This window comes from Vanellus vanellus (assembly GCF_965231255.1).
Source record: "Vanellus vanellus genome assembly, chromosome: 2".
Classification (NCBI taxonomy): domain Eukaryota; kingdom Metazoa; phylum Chordata; class Aves; order Charadriiformes; family Charadriidae; genus Vanellus; species Vanellus vanellus.
The window spans coordinates 31,700,467-31,723,137 of NC_138906.1; the positions used below are offsets into that span (position 1 = coordinate 31,700,467).

Consider the following 22,671-nt stretch of genomic DNA (forward strand, 5'->3'; position numbering starts at 1 on the left):
TATATTTTGCCCTTTGGAAACAAGAAGGCTGAATAGAAAACAATTATGGCTGTATCAACCTGGAACTAAATTGCTGGGTAACAAACATGGCCACTGTAGGGAACCCTTGACAGCGTACAAAAGCAGGAGAGAAAGGCAGCAAAATAAACGTATGTACGTTGCATGAACATTATTTAAATAAACCTCTTCCTCCACCACACACACTTACCAGACATTATGCTGCAGTCATATGAGCTGTAGCCTTGAAAACATGCACAGCCCCATTCTGTACATTCCCCGTTACCACTGCAGAGACTGGGACACTTTAATGCAGTAAGCAGGCTCTCAACCGAGCCTTCAAGTTCCTGCCCGTTGTAATTCATTTCTTCTAAAAGTCTTTTCTCACATTCGTTCTCTAGAAGAGCTAAGGAAGCTTCTGCCCAACTGAGGTCATCTTTAAGCTGCAAATCTTTAACACACATATTGATTGCATCCTCTATTCGCCGGCCAAGAAGGCCACCACAAGATCTTCCTATACTGGAATTAGCTATTGCCTGACGGCATAGTAACGAAGCACTAGACTTGGTGAGGCCAGACGGTGTGGGCCAAGAAGGAAGAAACTTTCGGTCTGTGTCAGTGGCATGGTCCTCTGGGAAGAAATAACTATATCCTTCTAAGTCTCTTTGGCTAAGACTCTGGAATAGAAACAGTGGATGGTATTCATAATAATTTTGGCGCTTCCCCCTGCTTGTAACAGATTGACTTTTGTGAAGAGGACTACTATAACGGTGAGAATTTCTTCTAATGCCTGAGCCTGAAGTTCCTTCTCTTTCTACACCAGTATTTCCCACTGAGGACCCAGAGACACGTGTGTTTACCAGGGATGTTTTGTGAAGTTTGGTTTGATTATCCTCTCTCTGCAGAAGTGTAGATGAATCCATTTCATGTGCAGAAGAACGTTTCTTTAAGCCTCTGACAAGATCAACAGGACTGAGATACTCAGCAGTGACATCCAGTCCTGGTATCAAAGAAAGAAATCTACCATTTTCACTTTCTTTACAAGACAGAGGAAGTTCTGACTGAGAAACTGTCTCTAGTTTATTCACTGATGGATATAATCCAGCCTCTTCAAGTGCGCAGTCACAGAAGACTACTTTTCTAGAAGATGTTAAAGAAGCAGGTGTCTTGTCAAACAAGCTATCTCCTGGTGAAATCCTAGAGAAGAAAGAAAAAGATGAAACTGTATCTGAACTATTTTCGTTGTTTCAGTTAAGCATTAACGTTGGTTTTGCTTTTTGTTGTTTAATACTACTACAACACAGATCACAGTATCTGCAGCATACAGCTATGTTTAAAGACCAGGTAAATCACAAAACCATGGGAGTAACTTATAACAGAAGAAGAGTCGATAATTTCTGTATACCTTGATAATTTGTTCAGAACCTAATCAAACTAATCTTACACCATACTACTTACACACTAATTTGGCACTTCAGTTTCAATTTTCTCTGAAATTAATTATGGAATGTAATGATGGCATTCTAACATTAACTTGAAAAACTAGGATGATTTTTTTTTTTATTATTTTGACACATTTATAAGAGTGTGAAGGAAAGGTTGAACCAAAAATTATGACATTTGATTGAAATACAAGTATTTTGTTACCTCCATTCCTTAATAAAAGAAAAAGGAACATTAGCATGGTTTGGGATTTCCACCCCACTTGCAGTGTGATAGTCATTCTCTGCACTTCCGTCAAAGGTGCCACAGAGTCCCATCGTATGTCTGTAATCTGAACTGGGTGCCCTAAGTGTTATGCTCATTCCCCATTCACTCACATCAGCACGAACAAAAGCTCCAGAAGAGAACAAAACCTAAAACGAGATTGACGATATCATCATGAGAAACGCGATTTTTATTTTAGCTAATAAAACCAGGTATGTCTGTTGGCAAGGAACAATTGGTAAAGGCCAGGCATATAAGGATATCCCATTAAATTCTCGCTCTAACTACTCTGGATCAGACAAATGTCATTGTTCTTCTTCCTATGAAGCCTTGTAAATAAAAATCCTACACATCTCAACCTTAGCAGGCAGCTAGATGGTGCACTATAGGTCCACAAACTTCATCAACTATTAGCAGGCCTATTGTAGAAGGTCAGCGACTGCAAACCCACAGAGAATCAGAGATCAGCTGGGCTGCTCACTATTCACATAGCTAACACATGGAAAGGGATGATGCTGGTAACATGAATAGACTCTTTGTCAGCACCTTTCCCAACTTTCTTTTTATCAGCTACGCGATTCCCTGTGCTAGTAGCTCCATATAGTTACTTTCTACCCGAAACGCTGATCCTAAAAGTTTAGATAGCTCAGAATAGTCTCAAATATTCACTATTTAATTTCAGGCAACTTTACAATCTCTGGAAAGAAATAGAATTCTCAAGAACAAAATCCACTGCAAATTTAAATGCTGTTTCTATTATGAACCTGCTGTACAAATCTGAGCAAGTCACTTAATTTTGCTGGTTCCTCAGTATCCTTTTAATTTTTCTGTTGCCTAATGTCATCTTAATATTTCACTGAGGTCTTCAGATGAAATACTTCAGATAAAATTTAAATATTTAAAATAGCCTTATACCAATAGCCAACCCCAAGTTGAAAAGGCATATCTGTTTTTATTGCTTGCCTTCCAGACCGACAGAGTGATTAAAGAGCAGTTGAGGGCTTCATTTTTACATTCTGTTTCATTTGAAGTTCAGTGGAGTCCTACAGCAATTCTAGGTGCAGAAGAAAAGCTACAGGAAATTATAAAAGCAAATTTGAATGTTTTATCTGAGGGCCACATTCTCTAGAGAAACCATCTACACTTCTAATTCTGTGGATGTCATTTGGCATACTTAATTATCTGCATGCACAGCCTTCCTGTATGATGCTGGCATGAGTGAAACAGAGCACACAGAGATCTCATTCTGGAACACCAGGGCTGCTAAACAAGTGCATATTGAATTTGAAAACTGCACCTTCCACACAAAGGGCTGTATACTGCGATTGACAACGTGGTTCCAGAAAGATATGCATGTTGACACATCCTTGTTCTTGAGGACAACATCCTTCACTTACAAGCAAAACACTGGCCAAAGGACTACGATACTAAAATAAACATTATGCCATTGCTTAATTGCAGAAAATAAAACATGTTTTAGTTCTGAAGTTGGTGTGAAATAGTAAAAATAACTGCTGAGGTAACCATTATGTCTGCAAGCAATTATTTGCTACTTACTGTTACTTTTCTTCCTAGGTAGGATTCAGTGATTCTGACATTGCTTCCCGTTGTGTCTGTACTTATTACAGATAAGTGTGGCTGTGACTCACGCAGCTGACCACTGCACATGTCAAACGCAATTATATCACTTCCTTCTTTGGCAACAAAGCCACAGTTACAGGATGCTGAGTAGTGAAGACTTCCACAGTCCCACTGGCGAACATGAACTTCAAAATCTCGAGACGTACTCTTATAGAGCACAAACGTTCCTGTTTTAAAATTGTCATAGAGTCTGGAATCAAAAGAATAGCACGTGATATCATTTTGGTTATAGAATAACTGTCTCGCCACATGTCAGCAACTTTGTCTTAAAACAGATTTCTAATTGGTGAATTTTGACACTGCAAGTCATGTTCCTGCAGCAGAAAAACCAAACAGTACAGCCCACAAAACAACACACAAACAAAACCAAAAAAAAACCCCAAACTCAACCTGTTTTACTGCAGAAAAATAATAGTAAGAGAAGGACCATGAGTGGAGTATATGTAGACAATGGTTGTGAATAGAAACATAACCATGCAGCCACTGCCATTCGTTGATGTTGTTTTGGGTTTTTTTAACAGAGTTTATAACAGGGAACTGGAGGGGACTTCTCAACCTTTGTGTTTCTACAGCAGCAGACATATGCAGCAAGAGCAATAAGATGCATAGCAGGGTGCATGCGGGGGGCAGTTGCTGAAAACTGCGTAAGTACCCTCAGCAAAATGATTTAGAAAGTCACATACATTCAAAAAGGCCTGCTTTATTAAGACGGAGATGGGGAGTGCTTATTCCCAAAAATTTGAAAATTATTTAAGATGAAAACCATAAATAGCGGCTTCCATTTTTTTTCTTAGGGTTAGCCATCTGTTCCCTGAAGCACAGTTAAAATAGCCAATTTAATCATTCAGCAGTGAGAAGGGGGAAAGGAAAAGGAAGGGGAAGGGGAAGGGGAAGGGGAAGGGGAAGGGGAAGGGGAAGGGGAAGGGGAAGGGGAAGGGGAAGGGGAAGGGGAAGGGGAAGGGGAAGGGGAAGGGGAAGGGGAAGGGGAAGGGGAAGGGGAAGGGGAAGGGGAAGGGGAAGGGGAAGGGGAAGGGGAAGGGGAAGGGGAAGGGGAAGGGGAAGGGGAAGGGGAAGGGGAAGGGGAAGGGGAAGGGGAAGGGGAAGAAAAAATTCCAAACTTTTGCTGCAAGTTTAACAGCCTCTTGGCTATAAATGGCATTTGACAGTTAATTGCGGAATTGCTTTATGTATAATGGCCCAACAGACAAACTGCAGATGGCTACGCTACTGGGACTGCACAGGATTACCCATGGTTCAGTAAGGACAGTTCCTTTTCTATTTGTTTCCTCAATGTGTAAAATAAAGCAGCAATAGACTTTATCCTTAAAAAGAAAGGTTTTTCACCACAGCATCATGTTTCCAGCCAGACCATATCAGAGAAACTCATTGCTTCACAAGAAAGCTTGATCACAATGTATCGATGGTTAAAATGCCCAGTGAAGCCACCCCTTTAATTTCTACCGAAGGAGGAACTGCAAGATCAGGATAACCCCAGTGACTTTATTATTATTATTATGACTAGTCACAGTGCTATCAGAGAAGCAATTACAAATTGTCTTTTCCCTTCTGTTATCAAGTTCACAAGAAGAGTGGGGTTGTGGGCTGGACATCCTTATTCGGAGGCAACATGTCCTTTTCTTCTCTCCCTGCCACATAAACAAAAGTGCTTCTGCCGAGCAGAGAATATAAAAGTCCCAGGTGTGGAACCTGTGTTTGTTTTGACACCTTCCATGAATTAGAAACACTTTGAAAGACAGAAGCATACCAAAACCATGCCAGCTGTGGCCAAGGAAGCTGTCTTCACTTTAGAAAGAATGTCAGTGATTTGCAAGTGACAGCCGCGATTAAGTCGCTTTCAATGCCACTAATGAACTCAGCACGATGTTACACAGGCAGCAGACAGCTTCTAGCAACTTAATCCTTACCAGGATTCAGATACTGACACCGAGAAACAGGGAGACTATACTGTAGATGGGAAACACCCTTTGCATTTAGGCCAAACCGCTTTATCGATCATTTTATCTTTATTCACATTTAAAAACATTTCTAGCTTTCATAGTCAACAAACTGCAGAGCAACCGCTCCTCTCTTGGCACACTCCTCTAAGAAATGAAAACAGTCGATTTACTTCACTCTTTTGCCACAACCCCAAAACTTGCATTTAGAAATACTAATATTACAAACATCATCATGACTGGCAAGATTTCACTAACTAAAGCACATTTATCCTTAGTGCCCAAAAAAAGAACGTAAAATACAGAATGCAGTTGTGGAAAACCACAGCTAACTTGTATCGCCAGAACAGATTGAAAATAAATAAATAAATAAATACATACATACTAAAACAACCCCATAAAAAAATCCCCACACACTTAAAATTAAGAGCAGCCATCCAGTGATTACCTTCCATCAAACGTAATTATATGAGGGTCTGTAAATGAGTAGCAGTAGGCAGTGGGTAGATCCTTTACTGTAATCTTCAAAACAAAGAAGCACATAGTAAGCCATGACAGATTAGGAAATAAACAGACTCAGACACGTTCTTTATCTTATGATTGTAGTTTACATTCTAACAAATATATTCAACTTTTAACCAATCTGAGTAGTTATATCAGTATTCAAATGGAAAAAAAAATTAATTCAAATGAAAACACAGCATTTCAATGAAAACTAAACAATGGAAAATTGAGCACTTGGGAATCTTGGTGTGAGTCAGCCAGTCACAACTGAAGTAAAAGCTTCATTAACATCAGCCACATTTGTGGCCAGTTTACAGAGCTTAACATGAAGATTTTCAACCTGTGTGCTTTCTGGAACATAGCCGTTCCACAGGAAGTTCTCACTGGATATAGGTTCGACTGCAATTCTGGTAATTCTGTCTCCATCCTGCATAAAGTCTGTCACAGCAGTGAAATAAATTACAGCTTGACTACAGATTCCGTTATTGCAGGGTTTCTGGAGAAGATCCACATGACAAGAAGAAAGAGCCAAGTTTAGACCTAACTGCTCTTTACCTGTTTTAATGAAAACACATCATTAGTGAGTTTTCCTCTAAGTCACATTTTGTATACTACTGTTAGTATAGATACTAACTTATTTACAAACATTTTCATAAATTAAAATAATTATGCATTTTTCTTGGATTTGGTCACACAAAACCCCCTCTCTACATCTTCGTACACACACTCAAGAAAATTATTTTGAATTTTCCAGTTCGATAGACAAATGGAAGTCATCATAGGCTTGCTAATATGACATAAAAACAGTTGTCTGCATAGGCAAGCCTCCTCCTGGGGTTCACAGGACTTGTGCTTGAGAAACTACATAAAACAGTAATAATAGTAAAAAATGAGAACTTCAAAACTGCATATACAATACTTGCAACACAACGGGTCAACAAAATGAACTGAATTATAAACTTTGCAAGTATTGCAGTATTCTGTCTATTCAAGTTAAAGAATGTGGCTCCAATATCCATAGCTGCCAAAAACACCTGCTAACTTCAACAAGTAACGGATTATGGACACATTCTTCCATACTTTCAGCAGCAGAATATACAGCCTGTGAATATTTTGTTTTAAGATTTTAGAAAGTATTTTACAATGTAAGAGCTTCTTCAAAGGAGGAGACCGGCGGGATTATTTAGAAAAACACATTAAACACACAAAATGCAACAACAATAACGGTAATACTTACCTTCATCAACAGTATTTAATCTTAGTGAGATTTTGCAGTCACTTTCAAGCTGGCTAAACTCAGGACAAGGAATAGGAATGCTACTTTCTATTGCCAGTCTGTACTCCTTCCCGTCTTCTGATATATCATACGTTTCTGGATTTATCTAGCACAGAAGAAATTGCACTTAACATGCAATCTTGGCGAGTAAACTACAGCACTGTTTACCAACCAGCTAGGACTACAGTATAAAAAACTAAAGGATGGAATGCCATGATGCACAGCCTGCTCGACTTGATCCGGCTTATTTTGAAGGTCTGAAGAACAGCAGCATACTGGGGAAAAGATGAGGACACAGCGGCAACAGTCTTGAGGAGGTGGGAATAAGGGACAAGGATAAGGAAAAGGCAAGAGTAAAGGCTAGCTAGAAAGGTAAGGAATTAGCAAACCACAATAACACCACAAAAATTTATTCTCTGGGTAGCTTCTGGAAGCTAAAATACAAGCAGTTTGGTGTATTGTCTGGGGGAAGGGAAGTATTTCTCTTGGGATTCCTCTCTGTAAACTTACAACACAGCTCACTATAGATGGACAATCAAAAACACAAGTAGAGATCAGTAACAGATACCTACAACTGAGCTTTGTACATTGGGTGAAACCCTGGATGCAGCCTCACGGGAAAACAAAAATAATGCACTCACACTTTGCTGTGTGAACCACAGACCTGCACTTACAGGAGATAAATCTGGGCCCTGATCCTGCAGAAACATAAACTCAGGCTTAACTTTACAAAGGGCAAATCCTTAAGTCAGTAGGACTCATTCCAACATTTAATGACACGTGGGATGTCTTTCTGGGGTGAGGATCCCATTCCTGGCCAGTAAGTGGGTCCCTATAGCGATATCCACAGTAGGAATTAAAATGAGTTTGGGGCTCGGCCTCTGACCAAGTGTCACAGCACAGCTCATGTCCCAGTTTCCCTCTCTAAGCCCAGACCAAGTTGGCCTCAACCTTCCCTTACCACCATGGCCAGCTGGGAAGAGGCCCTGGCCAAGGCTACCCCGTGAGCCTCGTGCTGGGAGAGCCTGTTGGAATAAGCCAAAATCATGCCAGAAAAGGCAGCGTAATGGTCAACAATGTGTCAGGGCTCAGGTCTGAGCCGTGGCCCTCCAAGTTTACAGATACAGTGTCAGAGTCAATTTTAGGAGCTGGAAATCAAAGGCTTTCACTACGTATGTGAGCCTTTCTGCACCTTGAGCACATGGGGAGCACAGAAACAGCTTCGACTCTTCTGCTTTTTGACAAATTTAAGTTCACTACAGTCAACAACATGCCCTAGTAATTCACAATTAATACATTTTGAGTGCCTTCTAGTCAGAGGATTGACTGCTGTAGCAATACTCAGAAAGATTCCTACTATGACAAAGTAAAGCATTATTTTCTTTCAAAATTACCTTAACGCCAGCAAAAAACTCCTTGCTCTCAGCAGAGGAACTATGTATATCCGGCTTCTCCGTGAAAAATGCAGAACTGCTACAGTAGACCTGTAGGGCAAAACCAGTATAGTAGAATACATTTTTGGTACAAAGTGGTCACGTGGAGACAAAACCCAGCCATCATGAGTCAATTCGATGGATTCATCACACCCATCCTTCTGTTTGCACCAGAAGCTACCAATTGCCAGTGGTGCTGCTTAAGAAAAACACAGGAACAGATTGAGCATCCCAAGACCTTTTCCTGGCATATTCCATCAGTGGCGCAGAGACTTCTTGAACTAAAGGCCACATACAAACCATGGTGTTTAACAAGCTCCTAAGTCTCTATGGATTTAACAAATCCCTTCTGTAGCATTTCTGCACCCCATGACATCTGGTGGAAACGCATTCTATACTTTACTGTTGTTTACTTCTTTTTTGTCCATTTCACATTTTTTGCCTTTTAATTTTGTTGAATGCCCATTTGATCAAAACAATCATCCCCTCCTCCTCTTCTTACTATACTTTTTTCCTGGTGTTATGGACCTGGGTAATGTTTTTCAAGCTAAAGAATTTACTGTGATTTCCTTCCACTGAACCCTCTCCATGCTACTAGACACTGTGGTTTTGCTATGGTTTTGTATTTTTTTGTCTTTATTTTGCTGTATCCCTTTTGAGGGATCCCATTTGAGGGACTGCACACATGCAATATTTGAGATGCTTAGAAAACCAAGGATTCACAGCAGCAGCAGGTCGTTTATGATTGTGCCTTTCCTTTTGACTGTCACTGAGCTAACACCATCAGGCAGCTATTCACTAAATCCCCAAAGGATTTTTGAGGATTAGCAATCACTATTGTTGTCCATAAGCCACCCAAACAGCCTGGCTTTGGCTTGAACACACATGCGAATACACATCAACCATGTGCTTTTTTGGTTTTTATTTTGGCCAGCAAAAAATAAGATGTATTTTGGTATATAAAGGTGGAAAGCTTATTGATTTTCCAATTCTTAAGCTTTTTAAAGCTACCGTGAGAGCCTAGATCTTGATTCTGCTACCACAGAAGGTAATGCAGGTATTCCCACTGCTTTTGATGGCAGAGATTAAACCATTTAAATTCATTCCTAGCGACAAAACCATCAAAAGCATCAGAGCTTATTATTGATTCAGAGAACAAAAATCTACCTAATGAATCACCAACACAGCTTCTCACAACCTTTGGCTCTTATAGCCTCTTACTTAGATGCAGTTGTAGCCAAATATCCTCTTAATTTACAGTATCAAACAAAATCACCGTAGAGGGCAAAGAAGATGCAACTTGAATAAGCATTTATCTCCTGGAGGCACACTGTACTGAGACAGACAGTCTCAAAACCTTAATGGCAGTGATAATTACTGATATATACTCTGTGGTATTTCCACTGTTGGTGTAAGCAACAACTATAAGCAGTATGCTTCTGCCAAGAAAAATTATACAGCAAGATGCTGGAACTCTGACCCTAGCAACTGTTAGTGTCTACTGAGCATTTATGAAATCATATGCCTTTAGATAAAATGGCTATGAAGGAGAAATAACACATTTTAAAAGATACAAAGAGATTATAATTATTTTTAACATACTCTGTCTCCAAGCCTGACATTTAGCCCATCTAGTTCCAGAAGAGAGAAGGTATGAACTCCTGTTTCACGTTTCAGTTCTTGCTTGATACCTTCAGGAGAAAGTCTTGACCAAGTTACAATGAATCCGACCGAGCTGTTTGCAAAAGGAATGCCAAAGGTACACCTTAGGTAAATGCTGCCTTTGATCAACTGTGCTACAACTTCAGGAATGGCGGGTGGTGGTGGTGCCACGGATGGAGATGATGAAGGTGCCAGGTTACCTAGTCAAACAGAAGTGTGGTTTGTGCTTTTTATTCTGTACAAAACCAGCATCAGATGAAATGGCATTGACATATTTTGTCAATTAGTACACTAATAATATTTACCTTTTTTCATATGTGGAAATATTACATAATTGCTTAGAGAATCAGAGAAAACGTGTATGCTCCTTTTATTAATTATTAAAAGGAGAAAAACTCTTTATCAGCCTCTGATTATATTCTAGCCCATAGGAAGGTTCTGAAGAGGGGTGAAAAAAAAAAAACAAACCAAGGGAATAAAATACATTTAATTATTTTACCAGGTAGGAGAGAGCAACATGCAAAGGAATTTGCCTGAGAGAAGAATATTTTCTCTACTTATGAAGAAAGGGAAAACAACCAAAAAAAAAAAAGAAAAAAGGGCTACATAACAAGGAACAGAATAGGCAACAGTACGGTCTGTAGATTCATTTATATTTGACTCCCAAAGAACCAAGGTAATCTGCATTATTAAAACTACTTTTTAACATTTTGGTATTTATTCTGAACATTATGCTGAGAAACTACTTTTGTAATACAAGGTCTGAAATTACCTCCCAACTGCTCATTTTGCAGCAGACTGAGCAATACTGTCAATAACATGAACGTGTTTTCATTCAAGACATAAACATTGACATTATTGGGTCATAGACGCACAGAAAATCTCAAAAGTCAAAACAATATACTTACTGCTACAGACACCTTGAATTTCCATTGCCTCAGGATCACAGGTCTGCGGCTTTGCGTCTGAAACAACTACAAATTGTTCTTAAATTATATATTCACACACACACAGAGTAGGTACGCCAACACTCTTAAATTACTGCCCTTTGTTAAAAATACAGCACGTATCACAAGACACTAATTGAAGTATAAATTAACAGAAGCAATCTTGTAATCCGATTCATGTACACTTTCGGTAGCAGTCAGTACAAAGCCTTGCGCTGGAAATCACAAGGAGCTTGGCTACACCGAGGAGGAAGGGTAGAGAACACTCTACCACCTCTACATCTTTTACTGTAGACTTACCCAGCTGATACCTACAGATGTTGTTAGTGAATAAAAAGGAATTAAACTACTCTCTTCAACATGTATTTTGTCTCCCCAGACCTACATCTGAATGCTTATTTATTGACTGCAACCCTGCACAGCCAAATTCAGTGCAGACCTGCTTTGAAAAAAAGTCATCTTTCCTACAGGGTCCTAAGAAAAAGTGCTTGTGCGCTGCTATTGATCGCTACTTAAAATGTTATTTCAAAAAAGCGGAACTTTGATGAAACCTGAAAACACCACTGCATTTGTAGCAGAAGTAGAAAGAGGTTAGTCACTCCAGTCAAACTAAGTCAAAAGGGCAGCAGCAACACCGAGAACCCTGTTCACCAAAAAGAATGAAGAGCAGATTTCGATGTTCCACGCATCAGTGATACAACATTTGAATTCTGTGGCATGCACAGGAGAGACTGTTTGAAAATTTGCATCAAGTGTTTACAGCTATCAGGCGTGAAAACAGAGTGCACGTGGTAACCTGGATACAAAAAGCAGCACAAGAGTACAAAACACTTCGCCTGAAAACACCATCTTAAAAGAGGGCTTTTAAACTCAAAACATGTTTCAGATTTACAATATTCAGCAGAGCCAAACCAGAGTAATGTTTCTTGCCTACTTTTTTTTGAGGCAGTACAAATGTGCTAGCTCGCTGCCTGTGGTTTTTATATCCTCTTTCCTCTTCATGAGCCATCATCCAAAGCAAATGCAAAGTCCTATATTGCGGGAGTTCTTCATTGCTTCAGTCACTTGCGTGCTGAAATGTCCCATTTCTGGCAATTTTTTTCTGTCAATAAACCCTTGGAGAATGCCTTAAGAATTGGTCCTAATGGTATAATGGTGGGCCAATAAAGCATCAGAAAAACCACTGTTTTGCAAGCAGTCAGTAATAGAGAACATGACTTAGAACAATACAGTATATGACGCATAAAAATATTGCTAGTATTTTCACAACAGTGTTATACAAGCTAATAAGAATCTCCTGCTACACTAATCTGTCACTATTTCACAGTATTTATAACTGTAAGGTGCAAGATTGTCTCTTTTCCCAAGTAACAGGCAACAGGACAAGAGGAAACGGCCTCAAGTTGTGCCAGGGGAGGTTTAGATTGGATATTAGGAAAAATTTCTTCACTGAAAGGGTTGTCAAGCATTGGAACAGGCTGCCCAGGGAAGTGGTGGAGTCGCCATCCCTGGCGGTATTTAAAAGATGGAAAGATGTAGTGTTGAGGGACATGGTTTAGTGGTAACTTGCAAGTGCTAAGTTAACGGTTGAGCTTGATGATCTTAAAGGTCTCTTTCAACCATAATGAATCTGTGATTTAACTATGCCTTCCTTAAGTTATCTAAAACATCTGGCACGAATAATGAAATACTGAAGTTTTGAGCTGCACACTTTCGCAGCACAAGGGTTCAAGACAACGTGAGACATTGCAAAAGGACTCCAGGTCTTTCTCACAGTTCTAATAAAGGGTGTATCAATAGAGCATTTCTGTGTTGAATTTTCTTCTGGCAACAACATGTATACTCTCCAGAATAATGATAAAAGAAAAAGATTCCTAACAACGCTAAACATTAATCGATAAAAATACAGTTTGGTCAAGTTCTTTAACAAGATTTACTCTGACACATAATTCTATGCATATTCAGCACAGAGTACGAGTGCCATTGTAGGTACTTTGAATTTTGACTTCTAGATGTGTCTTATATCCCCATCTCATTATATGAACATTTCATTTCCTAAGTTTCTGTACTTTGAACAATACTTGAGTGTTAAATGTAAAAGAGGGGTGGTGTGAACTCACCTCACCAAACGAAAAAATTTTTCTGTCGTATCAATATTAAAAGTAAGGATTGCAGGAAACTTCAGCATGTATAACTATTTCCAGATATTTCTGCTCAGACAGATGTCAGAGAAACACACTTACAAACACACAAACTCGGTTGAATTAGAGGACGCATTTTCTCACCTTCTGCGCAATACCCCATGCATCCTTGGGTGGGCTGCAGCAAGTAAACAAAGAAATCTCCGCAGTTCCTCACGCTGACAGGGATTCGGAAAAGACAGCAGTCTTTTGAAGTGCTGAAGAAAAACTGCCACGTAGCACAAGCTGTTAACTGTTTGATCTCACCGGGCCGAGGCATGGATTCTGACTCCCTCAGAGACAACCAGACAGGGGCTTGAGTACCACAGTGATTCATCTTGAGCACCAGAGAAAAACATTAGAAAATGGTTAACGCTGTATCAAACTGTTGCTGTGCTTTAATGAGAGGTACATATGTATTCCATTAATTTCCTGCGTGAGCTTTTAGCAAAGCTTAGACCAGTATAACTGAGGGCCTGCTTATTTTCCTCCTCGAGGTTGAATACAAATAGACACAAAAGAGGCTTAAGTACTTCTTTGAGTCTAACGACTGTGTTTCTAAAGACAGGCTATAATTTAGCACCTGAAGAACTTAACCAGGAGCGGCCACACCTGAGTGTTTTACCCAAAAAAAAGCTACCAGTTGTGTTACAGCTCAGTGAGTTACTCTACACCCGTTAACCTACAGTAACCGACTCCAGAGCACAGGAGATACGGGGTAGAAGATACATAAGCTGAATATCAACTAAAGGTGCTAAAGCAGACACGTTTTATCTGCCCTTTGCCACAGACTGAAGGCTCAGCTGAGTCCTGGATTTCATCTAAGAGATGTGGCCAGCTGGTGCAAGGTTACTGATTTGCAGCCCTAGCCAAAAATGCAAGACACCTGATAAGCCCTGTCTGTCTTTCAGTTCCCCACCTTTAGAAATAGAGATGCTTGTAGCAGCCCCCTCCTGTAACAACCACGGTGACTTTGTTGTAGCAACCCTAAATCCTTTGGTGTTTACAAAGCAGTGGACTTCACAAGGTCTGTGATTCAGATGCCGATTCAACAGGTGATTTTAGAGGGCTGTTGTTCCCTCTCTCGCAAACAAAAGCCTTGTTAAGTGCTTTTCCTCAGGGAGTGAGAAGTGTGCTGTGGAATAGCCTCCTTTACCCCCCACCACGGTGGAAAGGTCTTCACCTCAAGGAAGCTGCCATGCAGGTCATAACTTAACAGCAGTACCAATCATGGTAACCCAAGTGTAAGTCTGGTTTAGCAGGCACCAGAGTTTACCAGTGGAATACAGAAAAATGAATCCTGAGGAAAGGAGACAAAGAAGGAATCTGATTCATGGGTTATCGGAATGAGTTAAAGATCGCCTCCTGTCTTTCATGTGCTTGCAGAGAGCAAACTGAAGAGAAACACCTAGAAGGACACAGTGTGCTATAGCCAGCATCTGGAAAATATTTACATGAAAACTATAAATTTGAAATGGTGAGATTTTGAGAACCTCTTCTCCTTCGTACGTCACCTCAAGTATTCCTTTCTTTGACCTGATAGTGAAACAAGATCTCAGACCATCTTGTCTTCAGACCTCTTGGTCTAAAGAGTACTGCAGACTCATTGAGCAATTACCCATCTCAAAAGTACACTTTTCTTTCTTCATCTAGAATATCTGAGCCCGTCATCAATCCATCAGACAGACAGAATTAATGAGAAGTAGACAGAAATGGAATGGGTTGTTTAACAAAGTCTGACTCTTTGACAAGGATTAAATACAGCTATAATAATAGTTCTCCTAAAGGGAAAGAAAGGAGGAAACTTCCCACACAAGACATCCATTTTAGTTTCATTTTAATGTTTTGACTTTGAGATTTCAAAATAAATGCCGTGGTTTTGTCAACAGATGCAAAGAAGCAGATGTGAACGTGTAATTTTCATTTGCTGAATAAATTTTGAATCAATCTCTTTCCAAATGGAATTATCTGGACTCCTCTGTATTAGGATGGTAGCCTATTTTTACCAAATATTTACTAAGCACTGAGAGCTTTGGTCAGTTTTCTAAAACTTTCCTAGATGACCTGAGCAGCTATCTTGCTAGTCTAACCTCTGTTCCAAAAAACATTGTTTTCTCCCCTGGTTTTTCATGCTGGTTCTTTGCATAAAACTATCCACTTTGAGAAAAAACAACTAGCTAATTAATTTGTTTATATTAAATCTAACTGAAAGAAAGTGCTTCAGGAGTTATATTTTTTGCTAGGTTTTTGCAGCATAAAAGCCTGGGTAACAGTAGCGTCTGCAACATAGCCCTCAGCCCTCGAGTCAGCTGCACTTTAAAAGTACTTCAGTGGCTTTACACTGTTGTAAAGATTTAATACAAAATAAAATAAATAAATAAATAAATAAATAAATAAATAAATAAATAAATAAATAAGAAAGGGGATGCTATAAACTCAATTTAATTTTATTAGTATGTTTGTTTGAACTGTTTTGTATTCCTTTAAAATTGTTGGGGTTTCATTGTTGGGGTTTTCCTTTCCTTTTTTTTTTTTTTTGTTTGTTTATTTTCGGTTTTGTTTTTGTTTTTTGTTTTTTTAAGAGACTGTGACCAGGCAATTTCAATTCATTAGAAAAATCACAGGTAAAATATCCTTTTCTTTTTTTTTTTTAAACAAGGAAATGTTTTAAAGTAAGAAACTACAAATATAGATCTCCTTAGAACATAACAATTACAGAGATGTTGGCATGCTCCAAAATAAAGCATTGCAAGTCTAAAGTATTAAATATTCCAAGTAATTCTTGAGTCTCAGGGGACTTGCCGATGAGAAGGCAACTAATCTTCAGAGTTAGCTCTGCTAGTTCAAGTCATTTTAGGCGTAATTGCTTCTCGCTAACATGATCACTTTAAAAGCTCCTCAATTACTGGATTCATGTGGCTGCACGTCTTTATACCGCTTTCCCATGGCCTTCCTCACGGACTGACCATCACATAGCTGCAGCTTTACAACGTGACAGCCCACTGCCACTGAGGAAATCTTCCGCAGCGACTACAAATGACAGTTTTTGAGCGCTCTAAAAGGGCTGTAATTTATCGTCCTCTGCTATTGCCCATTCAGTGTAAAATTGTCAACTCTTAAGATTTAATTGTCCAGTTAATACATTTTAACACACTCAAGTATTCAGGGAGAACAGTCACTCTGTATTCCTCCACATCATTCTCCGTAACTGTATTCTGGTTTTATACCTATGCTACTGAAAAGTTCTTAAGTAAAAATATGTATTTCTCATAATCAAATGAGTTGTAGCAATACCTCCACGCACTTGGTCGGCATCTCAGCAGGCTTATCAAAAATCATAAAGCGATACCATCCTGGTGTGAGGGAATGGTCACATATTAAATCCTGAATAGCTGATTGCTGGAGGTGGGATGAATCAAAATCAACGCTTCGGAAAGGGCTCTGCAGGATCTGATGTCCACCAGGAGAGCATTCAAGAACTGTGGAGCAAGAGTATTTCAAGTATCAAGGTGGAATGCCTAACAAGTATGTTAGAAAATATGGTAAGCATTTTTAACGGGAAAACATGGATATATCGCAATATGATGTGAAGCTACTTTTACTGAAAACCATATTGAAGTCTTAGTAAAAACAACAAATAGGTGCGTTAGCACTTTAAAATTTAATAGAATTCATCATGCCCTAACTTTCCCTTCTTTAAGTGCACAATAAATGCAAATTAATAACCACATTAGGTATTTACCCCAGACATAAAAACAGTGGAAAGGAATGTGTTCATACCTTCTCTCTGGATTTTGACTTTCTAGTTTCAATGAAGTCTATGAAACCTAACAACCTGAATAAAAATGGGGTGTCAGATAATACGAGAGGATCAGAATCTCACCTCTAGAGGAGTAAGGATTATCCAAAGGTCTTCTGTAAGTAGGCTACCACTTTCTAGGGTCCCTATGCACGAAATGAAGAATTCTCTTAAATGGATGAGAGGTAGTTGCATACAGTTAGCATGTATACACGCAGATCATAGCAGAAGTGTGTATGGAAATGGGTAGATATTAAGTTATGCATTTTAAGTCAATTTGCATGACTGACATGCTGAATTTTAATAAAGTAAATACAACTGACAAACATATTTTTGGACATCTAAGTGACCTTGTGGCCTAAAAAAAAAATCACAAAATTGCTGATAGGTAAAGTGAAGGATCAGAATGTGAAGATGTCTTTATGACAATTTTTTTTAGAATGCAGACTCATTCAGAAATAAAGCAGAGTGCCAGAATTTCTGAGTCTGATCTGGCAGCTGAGCTGACTCCTGTCAAAGACAGTGACAATAAAAGTTCTGAATAACGGCCTATTTGTATGCAACATATTGAATGGCCATTCTTGCTCAGGAATGTGCTTGGGAAGTGAAAGTAGAGGAAAATAAACTAAGAGAATATTTAGAAATAACATTTTAAATATACCTATCTATTTACCTTGCTTTTAAAAATGGATACCAACTGATGCTGATTGTGAATGGAATTTCAGGTTGTATTGAATGACACAGTTAATCTTATTTCTTGCCTCTACTATGCTCCTAACGAATTAAAAAAATGCAGCTGTAAGCAAAGCTCTGTCACCTTACATTTTGAATATTAATACTCTGATCTTCAGTTTTCATTCCCAGGCTTTTCTATATTTGTCCCATATTTTGCATGGGGTAATTGTGTCACTGATTACAAACCTAGTTTTGTTCAAGTTATGCAATAATTCACTATCTTCCACATTTTTCATGCCATTGTCCAGATAACCACAATTATAAAACAGTTTCAAAATCAGGTAATTCCCCTCCTTTAAATGGAGAAGATGCCCCAGTGAAAGAACAGGCTTCATCTCCTGCAAGCACAGTATGAGAATCCTATAGTCTTTCAAAGACTGAAGATTTAATCTGATATGGCTTTAGGCTACCCAGGCAGGTAACAATAGCTTTATCTTCTATCCTCTAAGGGCAGATGGAAGTCAATGTGATTGACTGTGCCACCACTGTGCTTCTGAGTTGCCTGTAGTAGCCCGTAGGCTATTCGTGTCCATACAAGTTGACCTTATTTCGAATTTATCCTTCACTGGAATTTGGAGAAAAGCCCTTGAAGAATCACAGGTCAGTCATGTGTGTTACTGAAATCTTTTCCAAGCAAGCTTCAGCACAAGCAGTTTACGAACCATGGTGAAATTTTCTTCCTGTCTTCTGGGTTTTTTTATTGCAATTCTCCCTTTCATACAGCACCCTCATTAGTTTTCTTTCCTGTAACTGAATCACTCCTGAAACAATTAATATCTGTTACCTTTTCCATGAATAAATCAAGCTGGACATGAGACAAGTCTTTATTTTCTTTTCCTCCACAGTTTAATTGGATCATCGTTTGATAGATCTTTAAAACAGCTGACTGTACTCACTTGTAATAGGGTTATAAATCCTACTAAAGATCAAATTATACATTTCTTATTATTATGCACATCACTTTGAAATGTCATCCAGCTCTTTGTGTAGTCTTTCTTCCTTTTTAGAATTATGTAATATTTCCATGGTTATTGCTTGGAAATCTCACATTGCATAACACCAGTTGATTTTTTTTCTTTCCTTTCTTTTCCTTACCTAGTCTGAAAAAAAAAACCAAACCTGCAAATAACTGCCATCATCAATAATACAAATTAAAATATTTTATTACACATCTGAGTGTAACTGATGTGCTGTCTAATGCTAGCAACAGCAGAAACAAATAAACCTATCATATTTATGGACACTTAGACAAGAAATGAATGTCGTGTTCTCTGTGAAAAAGTTACCCTTGCAGACCAGATCTGCTCATATCACAGGCATTTAAGAGGGGAGTTGGCTAAATGTACCACTAAAATAATGATTTCCTTAATCAGGATTTTTTTTTTTTTAATATAAGCATTCTTTAAAAATTCATTCTCAGAATGAGGAATACTGATTTTGCTGTAATGCTCCAGAAAAGCTTTACCTGTGTCTAACATCCAGCAATTTTCAGCCTGATGAGTCAAGTCTGACAAAATAATAAGAACTGAAAACTGGGTTGGATAACTTGAATGTGCTAAGGAAGCTTCCCTACAGGGCAAGCTTACCTACCAGCTCTGCCTCATATGGGAAAGGCATTAAAGGATGGGGAGGAATATATGCTACTGTTGACCTACAGCATCTTCATCCACAGTCACAAAATATTCTGACATGTTCTGACACAAAAATGGAAAACTCATGTTTCTTTTAAAAGAGTTTATCATTTAAGAATGATTATTCTCAATGGGAATCTTTCCATAGTCGTGGGAATATTATTTTTATTTTTTTCTTTTTGGACCCTTAAATGTATTAGTGATTTAGTAACTTTAAGTATTTGCTTTAGAACAATGAAATCAAACTTCTAACCACAAAATACACAAATGAATAGTTAAGACTGTGAAATTCAGCCTCCTTTGTAGATCGTGCACCGTTGGTTTAATGCAAGCTAGTGGAGACACACATGATAGGCCATGAGAAGAGACTTATTTCCGGGAAGTCAAACTCTCCCATTTTGTTTGGAGGTCAAGATACTACAGACTGTCTGCTAGAAAAGCAATCCCTCTTGGGAAAATATGCAGCTGTTTCCCTAGAATTTGATAAGTTTACTTATGATATTCTGTGCTTCTTTCCACAAACACCCTACGTACTGTATATGGCTCTCTACTCTCTTTAACTGAGGTCTCTGCACGCCAGGAAGAATTCCGTTCCCTATTTGCTTTTTCCTGAGTGTCTTCAGGATTAGTACAGAGAGCTTTGCCTGGATCCATCCCAGATCTACTTGGTCCTGCCAGTTACTGAGAAATACGACCCTAAGCCAGAAAAGCCAGAAAAGAATTCAACTTTTGCAGCATCTTAAACACAAGGATAGGATTGTGCTGGCAGATGAGCCTTTGGGGAGAGATATAGACGAAATGTTTGCCAACGTATTGGGGTTTGTACCATGAGTGCCACAAACTGGGTCAGGCAATAGGTACTCTGAACACCACAAGTTAACCAAAAGTCAAAGATGTTCTTGAAATCAACACAGGAGCTCATTTTCCGCATAGAGATATTTAAGTGGCTCCTGGTGACTGCCTCTGAGGCACTAGGGTGGAAAACGGGTTCCACAAAAGGACTTTTCCATTCCCTGTTCACATCTCTGTTCCAATCCGTGTGCAGAGAGGAGACAATGATTTTCCACCTGTCCATAATGTTTCCAGCATTATGGAGTAGACAGGGACTGAGGACTGCTGGGTGCAAACCCAAGTAGAGATGGGAACAGGAGCCACTCGTGGAGCACAGACAAGCAAGGGCAGACTGGCAGGACGGACAGCCCAGTTCCTCAGGTACGGATAGCTTATCAGTTTGCATCTCCTGCTGGCCAAAGGCCAGGGTCTGGCAAATGACTACAGATAAATAGTGCCATTAGTAAGTGCCCGCTCTGATCTCGAAAGTGCTTTTTCTTGCATCTACTGACCACAGAGGACGCAGCATATCCACATCCCAAGGCAGAAATTAGAACTAGAGCTGTATTCAACAAAAGTGCTCAGATCTATATGTGGATTTGAACTCTTTCAAAATACTAAAATAGAAAGAATTTCACTTTTTGGAAGAAGTTATTCTGAAGTAATTATTTAGGGTAATACTTTTAAAGAAAAATACAAAACTGTATACAAGACTGTAACTATTTACCTAAAAGATACCATTTGCTTGGATGGGACATAGAGACGTGATGCCAAATGCTGTAGCAATGACTATTTGCAATGCAACAGGAATATGAATGGAAGAGCGAAGAAAATAGAACCAACACTCACACATCAGTACATCTTTATAAATAACCTTATTTGAATGGGTGTTTAAACACTTTTCAGCCACTCATGCCCATACCCTAAAGGGTACTTTGTAAAGGTAGTTGCATAACCTTTAAAAAAAGGTTAAAATACACGCCTATAGAATATTTTCTAGCACTTCTCAATATAATACGCTATTGTATCTACTCTTTATCTGGACAAATTTGAAACGATACGGATATGTTTTTTGCACAGGCTTCGCAGATCATTTTGCAGAGGTGCCGGGTCCCGGCGTGCCAAGGCACCGCCTGTGCTCCAGCACGGAAGAGAGAGCCGGAGCATCGACGCTTCTGCTCTGCCGTTTTCACTTGGTGGGTTTTTCCCTGCAGGTGCACCGTGACAATGACAATTCCTACTTTGTCGGTCCCTAAAGTTGAGCCTCTTCCACCCCAACCCGTAACCATCGGGCTGGAAAACACGCCATGTGCGGGCACCGGGGACGGACCTGACCCCGACCCGCTGCCTGGGACGGGGCGAGGCGAGCGCTCCCTGCCAGGGGGCGACTTCAAACCCCGCCGGGGCCGAGGGCGAGCGCTGCCCCTGCTGCTCTTCGGCGCCCGCAGCGTCCGCCCCCCCCCCCCCCCGCCGCTTCGCCCCCGTTCACCTGCCGGCGGCGATGCCCCCCGCCTGCAGCCCCTCTGCCCCTCTCGGTACCCGGCCCGGCGCCGCTTACCTCGCCGGTGGGGCCCGGCCGCCGCCAGGCACCCCAGCAAGGCGGCGCAGAGCCAGAGGGACGTGGAGGCAGACCCCCGCATGGCCCCGCCGCTGCCCCCCGCCGCGCCGTCGGGACGGCCGGCGGTTCCCCGCTCTTCTGGCAGCTCCTCCGGGCGCCCACCCCGCTCCTTAGTGCAGCCCCCTCCCGCCGTGGTGTGGGGCGGGGGGGAGGGGGGTATCCTCGGCAGGGTCCGGCCCTCCGCCCGCCTCCCTCCCTCCCTCCCCGCCGGCCCCCGGCCCGGCCCCGCCGCGGGTGGCGGTGGGGCTGTCGCCTCCCAGCGCTGGGGACGGGGGGAACGGAGGGGGGGGGAGGGGGGCGGCGGTGGCTTGTGCCCGGGGAGGGGCGGGTAGGGCGCCCCGGGCGGCCCCGGTGGTTCCCCTTGGGCATCCCCTGTGGGGTGCTTGGGGGGCGGGGGTGTGTGGATTTTTAGCAAGAAAACAAACGAAACGCTCAGTGGTTCCCGTCGGGGGATTTATGAAGATTTTGAATCCTAGGCAGACCCAAACGCTGGTCGGTGTCATGAAAGAGCGATGTCCTGCTGTCCTCAACCCGTAACTCTGTTTCTTTTCTAATGTGCGGTAAAATGCTGAAAAGGAGCCAGTTTCAAATTGTTTGCCGTGGATGCTTTGGTCGTTTCCTTAGATGACCCAGAGTGTTTTATACTTCTGCTTTAGTGATAATTGCAACCTGCTGTGTTTGATACCGTTAATACAGAATGAGTTTAGCAAATACTTAACAGTTTCAAGCACCCAAGATTCAAGGCTTGCTGAGAG

The 22,671-nt window shown here is 40.5% G+C and overlaps 1 protein-coding gene across 1 annotated transcript in view; it reads right to left on the bottom strand.

Moving 5' to 3' along the window:
* Positions 1-21,938, bottom strand: part of VWDE (von Willebrand factor D and EGF domains) — a gene marked incomplete at both ends in the record, with an annotated part of 40,224 nt that extends 18,286 nt beyond the window's left edge. Inside the window, 12 exons of the mRNA XM_082499150.1 lie at positions 209-1,194; positions 1,645-1,853; positions 3,262-3,535; positions 5,749-5,822; positions 6,145-6,359; positions 7,042-7,186; positions 8,475-8,564; positions 10,116-10,375; positions 11,084-11,149; positions 13,408-13,639; positions 16,597-16,781; positions 21,857-21,938. Of these exons, the coding sequence (XP_082355276.1) occupies positions 209-1,194; positions 1,645-1,853; positions 3,262-3,535; positions 5,749-5,822; positions 6,145-6,359; positions 7,042-7,186; positions 8,475-8,564; positions 10,116-10,375; positions 11,084-11,149; positions 13,408-13,639; positions 16,597-16,781; positions 21,857-21,938 (2,818 nt within the window). The remainder of the gene's footprint in view (positions 1-208; positions 1,195-1,644; positions 1,854-3,261; positions 3,536-5,748; positions 5,823-6,144; positions 6,360-7,041; positions 7,187-8,474; positions 8,565-10,115; positions 10,376-11,083; positions 11,150-13,407; positions 13,640-16,596; positions 16,782-21,856) is intronic.
* Between the last annotated feature and the right edge of the window lie 733 nt (positions 21,939-22,671).